The sequence below is a fragment of the Numida meleagris genome, chromosome 2 (assembly GCF_002078875.1).
Source record: "Numida meleagris isolate 19003 breed g44 Domestic line chromosome 2, NumMel1.0, whole genome shotgun sequence".
Lineage (NCBI taxonomy): Eukaryota > Metazoa > Chordata > Aves > Galliformes > Numididae > Numida > Numida meleagris.
The window spans coordinates 108,758,280-108,773,437 of NC_034410.1; the positions used below are offsets into that span (position 1 = coordinate 108,758,280).

Sequence of the window (15,158 nt, forward strand, 5' to 3'; positions counted from 1 at the left end):
CTTAACTGATTTTATGGCTGAGCCAGATGTGTGGGGCTTTATTAAAACAGGTGATGACTGCACTGAAAAAGTTATGTAATTTTTAAGCTTTGTCTCTATGCAGAATCCAGCCAAGGCAAACTAAATGAAGAGCCTTGGAAAAAAAAAAATCATGAATATGCAAAGCACACCAAGATGACTCATGAAAAATGGAATTGCTCTCTGTTGCAGATTTAGTTTTATCTCAGAGAGACTAATTGTGCACATCTGGGAAAATCTGTGATATTAGTGGGTTAGAAAAGAAAAAAGTGGTGCCAGTGACGACATTTATATGAAGAGCTTTTAAAAAATAAGTTCTCTTCAATAAAGATTAAGTTCCCAGAGCACTGACATTTTCTTGAATACAACCAAAGAACAGAAACACTGCATAACAACTAGCCATTGTTCCATTTCTGCTACTATGCTCCTTACCATAGAGTAACTTTGCTTTCAAGCAACAGTAAGGCCAAGCAGCAGGTCACAAAAAATATTCTTAAATAAGGATGCTAACTGTTTTTAGCACACTACTCATGTTCAGTACAGCTGCACAGATGCAATATTCATACCTTAAGGAAAGAATCTGTAGGGGATCTGTTTGGCCACGGCTTGAACTGGTGATTGAACACCTGGTGAAGGGCTGTGGCTGGCCCAGGGAGCACAGGCAAATTGTTTGCACCTGTGCTCCCCAGGTGACCAGAAGGGGTGGACACCTGGGAGGAGCCACCGTGGGCTCATGTAAGGGCCAGCCACAGAAGGGAGGACATCTCTTGGACCTGAGGTGCTTCCTGAGAAGGAGTGTTGCACAGCCAGAGAGCCCCTTCACTAGTGGGGTGAGTTTGACTCTTCTTTCTGCATGTGACTACAGGCTTACCTGTGAATGCTTTGCCAGGTATTGCCAATTCAGATTTCTTTTTTAATATTCATTTTGGAATCCATGGGGAAGCAAAAATGATCAAGTTATTAAAAAAAAATGTGATAACAACTGATCATCTGCCATTCTGAACTTTGATGCAACACCTGGATCTAAAGAGACTGTTCACAATGACCCTGCAGAAGTTGGCAAAGCCTAAACGATGAATCAACAGGGTTGTTTCAGACTCTGTCACCAGGCTAAAACTAGCATGGTAAACTCACAGAAAAAAAGTATTCACCCAGCAGGTCTAAGTACTATAAACTGTAAATTTTCATTTGTTCATGCAGGCACACAAAGACAAGTTTATGATTCTGATGAGCTGTTAAAGCAAGGTTCAATGCAGCACCAGGGTACATACAGAGCCCAGGCAGCCAATCTCCTGCTCAGCACTTGTTTGTAGCCCAGACCGAGATCTGGCTGCTTCTTGATCTAGGCTAGATATCTAATGGCTTGCAGGAGCAAGACACATGCATTAAGCATATTAAAGCATTTTTCCTTGGCTCAGCCCCAGGTGTCAGTACTGTTCTTTCACATGTTTCCCTTCTGTCTCTTCTGCTTTGAATGGTGACAGGTTTAAGTTCTTTGTATAGCTGTTGCATACTGCAAATCTGGACCAAAAGTTTTAAGAAAATCATTTGAGAAGATGTAACATGAACAGCAAGAGAAATTTTAACACCTTACATTAGGAGTAAGCTAGCCATCTGGTCCATAAAAGCTCAACTCCGGTAATCTCTAAACCTCCACTCACCAGAGCAAGAGAAGGAAGTTGCTGGCACATGATTCTCTTCCCAAAACCAAGCTGTACCCACACTGTCACTGCAGGGCCCTGAATCTGCACTGCGCCTGCCACCTTGGCATCTACCTACAAGCCATATGCCAGATTTTGGGAAAAGATGACTGAAAAAGTTAAGTGAGCTGCTAACAGGTGCATATTGCTGTTAGATAGACTGTTCAGTACTAAAAGCTAAAGCTAATCAGAACTTTTCAGACAAAGCTGATGCAGTATAACATTTTATAAGTTAGTTGAAATTTAAAGGCTTTTAAAGTTTAAAAGCTACAGGACAACTCTGTTGTGTTTTCTAACTGTGAATCCAAGGCCTTCCAGAGCCTACAGTTATAGGCCTGTCATAGGATGGAAGATGGAGAACCAGGAACTGCAAGATGTGGTAAGTGCTCTTGACTGCTGCAGAAATCCCAACTCTGGCATAGGAATTTCAGAGTCCTGGTCCAGATTAGAGACTACACAGAACATTCCACCATAGCCAGCTGAGCTCCTAGGCTTCCTACTATACAATTGATGACACAAACTCACTGAAATTACAACTCTTAGGCCACGCAAATCAGGGCTGGAAGTGTCAGAGCTTGCAGGTTTCACAGGTACCAGGATATCAGTACTTCACCTGGCTGTAAATGAAACATCACTTTTTAAAGCATGATCTCCCATCAACAAATTTCTCAGCAAAATGAGGGGAAGTGCCAGCTATCTCACAGCTTGGAAACTGACTGCATAATTAAGATAGAATCATAGAATGGCTTGGGTTGGAGGGAACCTTAAAGATTATCTAGTTCCAGCCCCCTGCCTTGAGTAGGGTTGCCAACCACTAGATCAGGATGCCCAGGATCCCATCCAACCTGGCCTCAAATGCCTCCAGAGATGGGGCATCCCAACCTCTCTGGGCAGCCTGTGCCAGTGAGTAAAAAATGTCTTCCTAGCATCTAAACTATGGTGCAATGAGGTCTCCCCAGAACCCTCTCTTCTCTGAGCTAAACAAGCCCAACTCCCTCAACTTTTCTTTATCAGAGAGGTGCTCCAGCTCTCTGATCATCTTTGTGGCTCTCCTCTGGACTCATTCCAACAGCTCCACATCCTTCCTGTAGCCTGGGGGCTACAAGACTTCCACACAGTACTCCAGATGGGGCCTCACAAGGGCAGATTAGAGGGGGACAATCACCTCCCTCTGGATAGCATCCCTCAGTTCTACTGTCTCAACTGCACCACTCATCTATGCATACATAGTAACATTAGCAAAGCAACAGAGAGGAGAATAGGTCTGTATAATAGACAAACAATATTCAGATGTTTGAGGACAACCACAAACAGCACAAGCTTCTGCTTTTGCAGGCATGGGTATGTCCCCTCCCCATCAATGCTCTATCACTTTGTGCTGTAACCACAGGACCAACTTCCACATCATCTTCAAAGGAATTCTTGGGCTATACTTTTATCAGCAAGAAGTGTGATGCAATCTCATTTGTAGAGGAAGAGTTGGCACTAAGAATGCAGTCCTTCACCCTGGATGCATTCTGAAGGCCTTATTTCAAACTAACTCTTACCTGGTCCATCTGACTGAACACTTGCCAAGTAACCAAGGCACACACAATGTACATCCTGCAGTTTAGCTTTATCGGAGAGCCACATTCATGCCCCAAACACCCCTGTTTGGTGCCAACTCAAGTGTAAAATCAGAGAAGACACTGATTTTCAAGAGCACTGACCCATATTTTTTCAACAGCTTTCTGAACAACCAGCATTCCTCCTCACTGTGGGAATGTGCAGCACTGAGAGAAGATCCATCCAGATAACCCTCAAACTGACATCAGTTGAATTCTATTCAGACCTCATCATCCGTCCTCATGACACTAACTTTGTTATCAACGCCTATGTTTCTTATATGCATAAGCAAGTGGCAATCATTAATCTATAAAATTCACTTCTAATCCAAGAAATCATCACAAATTATCATCCAGAGATATACTCTCTCTCACCCTTGGTTGGCAGTCAAATTTTAGTTACCTACAATGAAAATCTAGACTGAGGAGGAAGAAGTTTCCCCAATTTGTTTTCCACTTAACTATCCTATGCTTCCTCAGAAACTTGCACCACACAGAGGACTGAAGTCACATTCTCTTATTTCTTTCCATTTTAAAAGTGAATCATGTGAATATTAACTGCTTAGTGTTTTGAGTGCCTGCAGCCAAGTTCCTGCATAAGCAACAACACTGTTTTTGCACGCCAAATAATAATCCTTAATTCAGTTATGCTTGCATCATCTACACTGTCATGTGCTAGGAAACTGAAACTTGACAGGCAGATAATTTCACTTAATGTCAAATAAAATACAATGGATTTTAGAATGACACCAAAACTCTAGCATTTACAAATATTTTCAATAACAAAAATACTCCATGAAATTCCGAGTTCAACTGTTACCGAACATTTTTTATTAAAGAGCATAAATTACTTGATCTTCAACCTATAATTTTAACATTTATGTTATACAGCTCCACTAATAATTTTTACCACATCCATTTGCATTAGATGAGTTTCTTCCTCTCATCTCCCAGCCCGTCTTGTACACATTTTTTGTCTCAGAAAAGGAAAAATCCCCCACTCAAAATTCCCCCCCCCATATTTGTTTTTATTTACAATATTAACACTATTTTGAGACTCAGTATTTATTTGTACCGTTAATCAACAGTTCTCATGCTGTCACATTCCCTACAGAACACGAAGTCAAGGCTCTTAATTTCTCTGTAGATTATATATAGGGACTTATTGGTGTTTTGACTTTCCAGGAAAAGCAAACATAACTCACTCAAAGAACAGAACATTTTTTCTTAGGTTAATTGTGACATGGAATGAAAATAATATTCTTTATTATGAGAATAAATACATCAAACAAATGCAACATATTAGCCATATTTACTTAGATACATTCAGAGTATTACAAGAAGATAGACATATTCATCAGAACTAGTTGAACAAATTTTTACTAAGCCAACAACACTGGAGGAAAGCTGGAAAGCTTATGCACTAGTAGCAGGCGAAGAACATGGATTTCACTATTTTCTCGATATTAAAAGACAAACATACTCCAGATAGAAGCATGATCTGTAATGCACTGATGGAAGTGTTTAGCTCCGTGCAGTGGCCGTTTGAGGTTGTTCTGACTGCAATTGCTTCCCAAGGTACTCCCTGAAATAATAAAAAAAGTAGCTTGAAAAACGTTCTGGAAAGAAAGGAATAGGATGGTAGGGGGAATTACAAAGAGAAAGAAAAAAGTTTTTACATTTAGTGTTATTTACATTTAGAGATTCAAATACATTTTTCACGCTACATTTTGAGCTTCAAATCAAGTCTACTAATAGTAACTTCAGTTGACTATTTAATACAAAGGTACCTAAGCTTTAGGCATCCATCATCTAACCCTCTAAAAATAAGACATGAATTCAACATCACCAAAACTCTCAAGAAAAAGAAAAGGCCCAATGGTCATACTTAGTCCTAGCAACCGTTACAAAACACCCACTAAGCCCACAGATTTTTCTTGCTGAATATGCATATTAAAGGCCATTGCAAAGTATTGAAAAGGATCTCTTCATGTAAACCAGCTGCATGAGCACAAGTAATACTGATGGAAATACTGACAGTTTTTCTAGCCCATACACTAGCAAAATCTTCACACAGCTGAAGAGACACTGAGGAGCTTCGTTTTCAAGCTGGGAGAAAGGAGATCCAAGCCAGGCCTGCTGTACAAAAGCACTTAGTTTAAAATGTTTTCTTCACCTTGTTTTGAAATCTATTAAATCAGTTATTTTGTATCTGTCCTCACACCAATGGAACAAACTCTGACCACTTCTCTGAGCAAGAATACACAAATTCTGTGGAAAACACTGAACAATTCTTTCAAGTCTTCTCATCTTTTGCTGTTTAACTTACACAGGTTAAACATTAGAAGCAGTTCAGAGAATTGTTATTCAAAATCAAGTTCATAAAAATTTAAACCCAGAAGAAAAAAAGATCAGTTCTTACTGAACATTCCAAAAACTACTTTTCAGTCTAATGTCTTCTTGAACCGCTATTCCTTATGCATAATAATTTCTACTGCAGAATAGAGTTTGGCAGTTTTAAAACTAAATGGCTAGAAAAGCAGAACGCTAATGAAGTACAGTGCTAGCTTCAAACTCAGCTAGCAATAAAAAAAACAATTTGCATGCTTGAGCCATAGCATAGCTTTAGCACCTTCCCTTCACAGTTTTATCAGGTGTTTCTGCAGGATCACTGCATTTTTATATGACTTTTGATTGTACTATGTAGTTTTCCACCCTCAAAGTAGAGACTCCTGATGGCAAAGAAGGAAATCATCGTAGAATAGTTTGGGTTGGAAGCAATCACTATACTCAAAATCGTACTACTAAAATAATTGAAATTTGACAGCCAACAAAAACTACAGCAAGTATGGAAGGGCTTCAAGAAAATCAAATTTCCTTCTGCTCTCCCCCCCCCCCCCACCACACACACACACCAATGTGCATGTACTAGTTCTAGTACATCTTTGCTCACACTCAAGCCCTGAAAGCAACGACACATGGATCTGCTCACAGCATGACAAGCCTGCCAAGTTATTTGTTCACAAAACACATGTGGTCCACTTAGAACATGAGTTTCCTATGAAATTATTCAGAAGCAGAAAAAAATCAATCAAGCTAACAATCCACAATACAAATTGCATGGTTTATATTGTCTCGAAATTATAGTTGACGCATACTGAAATCCAGCCACGGTACACTGTATTCAGCAACAATATCTGTTGAAAAGGCAGAGAAGCATGGTTTAAGCACTCAGTGACTCAGGCGTACTCACCTTCCACCTGCTGTTAGAAATACCAGTTACTCTTCAGTTTGATTATCATTTCTGAAATGTGTTTCATTGGTTAACCTATGAAAAGTTCTTGAATAGCTACACCTGATGATGGGTAGACTGATAAGATAATCTCAGTATAGATTCAGGCAGCTATGACACTTTCCTGACACTTTTCCTAGCTTCAGCAGCCATCTGTTTTCCCTGTTAAAATTAATATTAAAATACATAAAGATTCAAGGTGGTTTTTTTAAGCATTCGTATTTCATCACATCATGAAATTAAACATCACTGTAAGCTTCAGTCTTCATCCAAGCTGGGGCATGGGTATCTATCATCATGCTGTTACCTACAAAGCATTTAAGATCTTCAATCTTCAAACTAACTCAAAATTTCATGCTAATTTTCAGACTTAGTCAAGGACTTGTCAACAACAAATAACCTATGAGAGATGGAAAATTTTTAAGGTAAACAGCACATGACCTCCAGAAATCAGGTGTTAAATGAATAAGCTTTGGAGTTCAGTGGGTACTCCTTAGAGAGTTATACTCCTATTTCTAGCCTAGTTAGATCTACCTGTTCCTTAAGGAACAAAATGACACAATAGAAAACCTGAAGACTCTTCATTTTGGCAAGCATGAAAGAGAAGTAGATGAAGTATAGCAAAAATGAAGGGTAAAGTTTTCCTATTCTGTCCTGTATGCCAATATTTGTTTTAAATCTTACCTCCAGTGTATTAGAATTAAAAACAAGATTATCTTAAAAAAAATAAAAATGTTTACTGTAACAGATTCCATTCAATGGCAAGAGACTGAACAAAACCAAGCTGTTAAGCAGACAGGTTATAAATGTTAAGATTTTTTTCTTCCTGCCCTGGAGACTGTAATGTGATATATGTAATGTAATAATATCAGTAGGCAATCTAAAATGTATCACCTGATTATGAAAAACATAATTCATTGTATGGATGATAGCCTTCCTTATGATGTGAAATGCAAGATTAACGTGCATCTTCAGACTGCATTGAATTACTTCAAGAGCATTGCAAGAAGAATATCACTTTGACTCAGCAGTTTCCTTTCGGAGAGGTTTTGCCTGTTTTTCAGAAGAAACATGCCAGCGTTTCACAACTTTACATACAGGCTACAATGAAATAGAAGATCAGTGAGCCTCTATTACTCAAACATTTTTAGATTTCCCCAGGCAATTCAATTCAACAATATTCCTTCCTATGAGGGAAACAAGATAAAAGACATTTTTCACTTATGCGATTTGTTATGAGCTAACACTCACCCCGAAACATTCAGTGAATTAAAAAGAATTAGACTAAATAATGCAATTTGGTTCAGGAGTGGCTTTGTATTTGTGATTTACTTGCCACAATGAACTGTAAGCAAAATGCTTTCAACATCTAAGAGCTTCAAGCTTGTACATAACACCTCAGAACAGCCATAGATCAGTTAATCGACTTTTGCAGTCAAAACATATGAGGATATCACATCTTTAAAGTAACACTAATCAGAAGTGAAACTATCAGAAATTTTTTTGGTGACATTATTTTTCCTGTTATTCAGGATAGTGCTTGAAAGTAAACCATTTCTTTAAAGAGATAAAATGTCAACTGAGCAGGATAGTTGATATTTGTCTCATATTAACAGAAACTCTAGAAATAAAGTGCGTTGTACAAATGGTGCAGATCTCCCAAGAGAAAAACATAATTATACACTGTGAAATCCTGGAGAGCACAAGCACAATACGAACCACAGTCTCTAATGATACTGAATGAAACTGTACAAGGACACATTTATGTCTGCATAAAAGGATACAGCACTAATGCTAGGTACCAAATGTGCCTATGATTAATTGGATTTTTGCTTAATTTGTCTCATTATAGCTAGCAACTGCGCTCTTCAAGAAAATTTAAATTAGAATTTGTTTCCTCGAGTTTTTAAATTAGCTAAATTCTTGTTAGTTAACAACAACTGAGAAGAAATAGTATTGATAATGAAGACCAAGAAATCAGATAAACGTTAGATTTAAGCCTGATGTCTTAAGCATTAGATCTGACATGCGGGGTGGGGGCAGGCTTCATGTCTGCTGGTTTACTATCATTACATTCTGCATCTCTTCGTACAAGAGCCAGCAAGGTTCAGAAGCTCAGGAGATGCACAGGCTTTGGATAACAATGTTTATACCAAAGAGAAGACTAGTAAGTGTTGACTGTTCAATATTAAGCCTAGAACAACAGCTTCTAAGTATACCACATCACAAATTATAGGCAGTTTTGGGGGGTTTTTTGTTGTTTTTTTTTTTTTTAAAAAAAGTCTCTTCATCTTTTAAAAGGACTAGTTATGCAGAGCAAGTAATTTTGTCTGGTAAACACTCTCTGAAAAAAGCTTATTTGAAGCTTATCTGAAATTGTTGCTTTGTTCAATAGGCCGTTTATTAATTCTATTTACAATAGATGTGCATCAATGATGCATCCTAATTCCCATTGTTAATTTCCTCCAACTCACACATACTCTGCACACCGATGCCTATTCACTGAATTATATTTTATTCTAAAAGCCTACTCATTTGAAGGAGGTCTCTAGCTCACAGCCCACACAGGTGAAAGGATGTTGCAGAAACTAGGCATCACACCAGAGCCCAGAGGTAACGTTTGCAATCCCTCACTAACAGTAACTCACTGCTAAGGCTTAAGCAAAAAGATGCAACAACATGGTCTAGTACTTCAGTCAATGTGAGCAATCGCTAAAGATGCTGCAAGTTCAGTCATTATCCTGACTCAGCCAGAGGAAAAATGAACTTGCAGCCAGATCCACCATGGTTTTAGCACTTGAATGAAAACTGAAAGCCTTTGATATATAGAGGTTAAGCCACCATATTTTATGATACACTTCCACGAACAAACAGCACAAATAATACACCTCTGCACATCTCAGCTGACAATAATTCAGTAAGACAGTTACTCCCTTGTCATAAGCAGCACATCCATGTTACCATAATTTACCCCTCCACCTTTCCTTCCGCAGAGGTAGGAGAACAATTCAGTACAAACCAGCATAGGTTCCTTAAAATAATTTTAGAACTTAATATTTGATACTTTTCAATTCTGCATCAAAAACATTGCTCCAACTAGCATTAGATTACCAAATTCAGTTCCTACTAATAAAATAGTCAAGTTGGGCATTGCCTCTGAATACCATCGAAGCCAAGGATGCTTCCCACACATATGCAAAAGGCACAGCAGAAAAAAAAAAGGACAGCAGAAAAAAAACCTACACCATTATTTCCATGCCAAACTCCCTCATCTGCCAGTAACAGGTTTTTATCATCAGTAGTGCCAGAACTAACATGCTCTTAGTTCAAGTGAAATTAAAGCAGAGGGGAAGTTACCATTTAAAGACATTAAGTGATGCTAAAAAAGATATGTTCACTTCCTGCTTCAAACGCATGATCATTTAACATGCAAACATAAATGGAATATTTCACTTAAATTACCTCATCTGAAAAAGCTGTCAGCAGTTGCTGTCTTTGCCAAGCTAGTTTTGCCATTAAACAGAGCGCCTGATAGTCTGCTTTCCTCCCATTTATCCCTGACTCAAAATCCCTTAAAGACAAGACAGCTGAGCAGCATGTAATGAACTACTCAAATTACTTCGAAATTAATTGTCTCCAAGTTGACTTATTAGCAGCCTAAAGATGCAGAGCAGTTTTAAACAGATCATCACTTCAGCTGCTCCATGGCAGTCCCTCACTCTGGTACCAGAAGTTTTCCTCACTCTAGCCTGGCAGAGAAAGCCTTTATTTGCTTGTCCTTCTCTGCTAACCTCCAGGATGCACGAAGAGCCTCATTGCCTCTGTCACACGTGTACAACAGATAGTAATGCAAGGTTTTACCACACCAATTAAATTCAAGGAAAAACAGATGCCTCGAGTGAAATAGCTGGATTTCCAAAATACAAAGAAGCAAGGGGAAAACACTTATTTTTCTGTCTCTGAAGATCAAGGTAAGCAAAATGTTGACTTTGCCAAGTAATTCATATTATGGCAAAACAAAGCTAAACAAGGTAGGCCTTGAACTGCACTATGCAGCACCTAAAGAGACTGCTTTCTCTCCTCCCCACACAAGCCATGAAACTGAAAAGCAGCTCATACATATCAAAAGCCAGATCCACATAAAGACAGATTTAGTTTCTTACAACTAGCTTTTGCTAAAGTAATGATGCATCACTTATCTGAACTCCATTACAAGAGAACACTTCTTTTGCAGTTCTGAGGATTGACAAGGACAATGGGTCCCAAAGACTCCTTCCACTAAGTATTAATGAAAAAATCTCTATAGAGGTAACAATACAAGTTTGAAAAAGGCACTAACAAACTTTTTACTGACATCTCTGTAGATCTGAAACTAGATTAAACTGCAATTCCTCTCTCCATTCTCAAGTCTAAAGGTTCAGAAGCCATGAAAGAAAAGCATGGGCTGATATGTTCACACTATAGAAAGAACCAAGACAAACCTAGAAGAGCAGATTTGATACATTTAAAATTAGTAGACATAAGCTGAAAATGAGAAAAGTCAGGCTAGGCATCTGGAAAAACTTTTACTGCCAGTGAGGAACATGCAGGAGAAAGGAAGATTACTATTTTTACTAACAGATTTTCAAGACATTAAAACACATAGCAAGTAAGGCCTTTCCCCTTAAGAAAAATTCAGTAACTAGGCCTTGCACATTGTCATCTCTATTAAGGAATAGAGAATTTATGATGTCAAGAACATCTCATGGTTGTTTTTTTTCTTTGTGTTGTTTTAATATCACCAAACTGAGAAAGAAGGTGGAGTGCAATACACAATCCTTCCCCTGACTAGGCTGTGCCTCACCACACATTTAGTCTCCAACTCCACACATACAGAAAACGAACATTATTTATCCAAGTCCTCCTTACAGGTAGAGAACATTCACTCTATATCATTTAGATGTGTATTTCGCTGTTAGATAAGGCTACCATGGTATGAAAGAGGAAGCAAGGCAATGTGAGTGTTATAACAAGTACATGAGTTAGAAAACCAAGTACTTTAGAAAGAAAGGGGTAAAATTAGCATTATTTAATAGGAAAAGATGGGGGAAGGGAGTCAGGAGGCTTTTGTCACTCTCCATAGGCTGTTTTCTACAGAGTAGATAACTTAAAGAACCTGCTAGAAGGTGCTCCTACCACTTTCACACTGTTAGCATCACCACTAATCAGCCTTCTGAAAACCACACTGTATAAGCAGCAAAAAAACCATATCTGACAAGAGTTATAGGTACTTCAAAGAACCAACATTTTAGTTTTAAAAATAAAATTAGGTACAGTTAGCATACCTACTCAATATGACAGGTTATACTGAAGCTATGTGAACACTGAAGTGTTTCACAATGCCAGTCCTTCACAACTTCCATCTATACAGGTCCCATTCTCTCTCTACTGGAAAGGCAATATGACCCACCAGTCATTTTTATGACAGAGTTCAAGACTTCTGGAGCTTTATTAGAGAACTAGTCAACAAACAATGAAATAAAAAGCCTCACTTCAGATGCCATTCTGGGCAAGTAATAGAAGAGAAATGAGTGAGTGATTTTCAGCTTCATCTAATCAAGCAACCCACAAGTTTTTGCTGCTTCAGGAGACTCAAGAAAAATTTCAAACACTCCTCAAAATGGAAACAGGAAAATACAAGTGTAGTGTGATGGAAATGATTAGAGCAATGAACAGCGCAAGACAATGGTCAGACATGCACTTGGTTTTGCAAACTGCTGCTACAGTATTTGAAATACCAATTCATAACTACATCAATTTACCATTTCATTCAGCCAAGACTATTAAGTTTGTTAGGATGCCTATACATATTGTTACCATTTTCAAGACTTTACAGTTTTGCAAGCCTGAATTGCAGCTCGTAATAAGCATTTAACAGTTCAAGTAAGCACGTTACTGAATTACTTCAGTTCCATAAAGGTCAAGCTACTTAATTCAACTGCCATAAAAGCATAGAGAATGTAGCTACAATCAAACTCTGGCATCACAGAACCATAGAATACCCTGAGCTGGGACAGACCCACAAGGATTAAGTCCTTTCCTTAGCTCCACACAGGACAACCCAAAAATCTACAGCCTATTTGAATGAGCATTGTCCCAACACTTCCTGAGCAACGGCAGCTTAGGGCTGTGACCTCCCTGGAGAGCCTGTCCCAGCGTCTGACCACGCTCTCAGTGAAGAACTTTTTCCTAATATCCATATTACGCTACCATTTAATGAGTGCAGCTTATCCACATGAAAATTTGATTCCTGCTCCATACAAACTGTTATGGTTTTGTGATTTTTTGTTGTCGGTATTCCACATCGTTACATCATGTAAGGTACGGGCAGTTAAAGAGTTAATTCCCCGGTTACTGTAAACTACCTTTTTTGGTGTGGCCCCCTGAGGGGGAGGGGAGGAGGTGCACTCCCCAGGGGTCTTTGCGTGAGAGGGGGTGGTGAAGCCACGTGGGAGACACGGGGTCTGTTCTTCCCAGCCCGGCGGAGAAAGCACGTGGTCCTCCTGCAGTTTACTGTGTAAGATTTTCAGCCTGTAAACCCTCTATCATAATTCTACTAGCCTCATTTTGATATATTTAGTAAAATTAGTTGTTCCTCCTCAGATCGGTGCCGCTGTTTTTGTGTTAAATCCGTCTACGGGTCCCCCTCTTCCCAGGTTGCGGCTCCGCGGCTTCTCTGCCGCTTTAGCCGCCGGACCGCCCGGGGGCTGGCTCTTATCGCCGGCAATTTTTTTTTCTTTCCTTCCTCTTCTCTCGTTTTTTTTTTTCTTTCGGGCCTGTCCCTCTTGTCACGGACGCAGACCCTTAGACAATACCGTGACACAAACACACTAAGAAATTGGTATCTCTTTCTAGCCCAACATTTCTTACTGTTAAAGAAGCTTTACATACCAGTTGTGAACCATCAGCTTCTGCACAGCCAGCAGTGCATTATAACGAACTTGTTGGTCTTCATGATGCATATGGTTCATTACTAGCTGTTTACCTCCAAGTTGTTCAATCACTCTGAAAGAGAGAAGAGTAAGTTTTTTCCCCACATTACTTCACTTTGAGGGTAGCTATCCTATCCAACTATTTGATATTCAAGGCATTCAAGTTGAATAAAATGCCAATAATAGTTGATTAAAGTATTTATTTCCTAACACATACTTCTTATTTGACATGTTATCTATGCAAATTTTTAATACTACCTACTGAATAAGTTACTTTTTTTTAATTAAACAATTCACAACATTAAAAGTTTTCTAGCCACTACCTACTTCCGTAATTTTTAACCATCAAGCAATGACCCTTTTCACAGAAAGGGTCATTTACTTTACTCAGCTTGCTAAAGAACTCAATATCGCTTTGAGAAGACAATATTTTTTATTTAATCATACGAAGCAGAAGGTTAGAGAGAACTTGAACTCTGAATCTCTGCTGCATGCAGAAGGTAAACTCATGATGTTTCAGGTTCTAATTAACCACTGAAACTTTCAAAGACTCAAGGATGATCCATTTTTAAGAGATGAGGAACATTTAGAGAATTCAAATGTCTTCGATTTTTTTTCCTCTTCTAAACCAATGAACAGCATCCCTTCTCAGAGCAAGTAATACAAGTAAAAAAAGTGTGAAACACCAGCCAAGCATAGGATTAGTAAATAGTTATAGATGAAAAGCCATTATGTTAAGAAATGGACTTGTGAGAACAGACACATAGCCATTACGTTTTTTAATCCTTTAGTCCTATAATTGCTTAAGTCATACTTAAGAATAAACCAGATAACAATGAATTTCCTTAAAAAATCATACTGAGGAAATTTGGTTTGTCCTTCAGAACAGAAAATTAAATAAGTCACATAATCACAGAATTATAGAGGGCTGGAAGGGACCTCTAGAGATCAGAGTCCAACTCCCCTGCAAAGCAGGCTCCCTGCAGCAGGCTGCACAGGTAGGCATCCAGGCAGGTCTTGGATATCTCCAGAGAAGGAGAATCCACAGCCTCCCTGGGCAGCCTGTTTTAGTGCTCCATCACCCTCACTGTGAAGAAGTTCCCTCACACATTGGTGCAGAACTTCCTACGCTCAAGTTTATGGCTGTTTCCCCTTGACCTGTCCCCACACTGAAAAGAGGTTGGCCATGTCCCTTTGTCCCCCACACTTAAGACACTTATAAACATTAATAATCAGAGCTGTGCACAAAAAAACAAATGATGCATTAGAATTTGTTAAAAAGAAAGAATGTGGGTTAGAATAATATTGAGGACACTTGTTACTTCACAGCGATCATTCCTTTTGAAGGACAATACACTTCTGAACAGGATTAACAGCCAAGGAGCACCAGGTATAACAGCTTAGCAGAGGTGAGGTCCTCACTTTCTTCCCAGCAATGATAGATGGGCTTGGGTTGGAAAGGACATTAAAGACCATCCAGTTCCAACCCTCCTGCTGATCAGACCAGATCAGGCTGGTCATACCACGACCAGACCAGGTTGCCCAGGACTCCATCCAGCTTGGCCTTGAACAC

The 15,158-nt window shown here is 39.0% G+C and overlaps 2 protein-coding genes across 4 annotated transcripts in view; both read right to left on the reverse strand.

The window, feature by feature from the left end:
* The window catches only part of OPRK1 (opioid receptor kappa 1), a 97,087-nt gene extending 96,408 nt beyond the window's left edge, over window positions 1-679 (reverse strand). The window contains exon 1 of the mRNA XM_021387816.1: window positions 585-679. The gene's annotated coding sequence lies outside the window, so the exon portion shown is untranslated. The remainder of the gene's footprint in view (window positions 1-584) is intronic.
* ATP6V1H (ATPase H+ transporting V1 subunit H) overlaps window positions 4,131-15,158 on the reverse strand; it is a 39,208-nt gene continuing 28,180 nt past the window's right edge. For all 3 annotated transcript variants that reach the window (XM_021387456.1, XM_021387457.1, XM_021387458.1), the window contains exons 13-14: window positions 13,545-13,658; window positions 4,131-4,907 (exon numbers count right to left, since the gene is read on the reverse strand). In XM_021387456.1, the coding sequence (XP_021243131.1) occupies window positions 4,847-4,907; window positions 13,545-13,658 (175 nt within the window). In that variant the 3' untranslated portion in view covers window positions 4,131-4,846. The remainder of the gene's footprint in view (window positions 4,908-13,544; window positions 13,659-15,158) is intronic.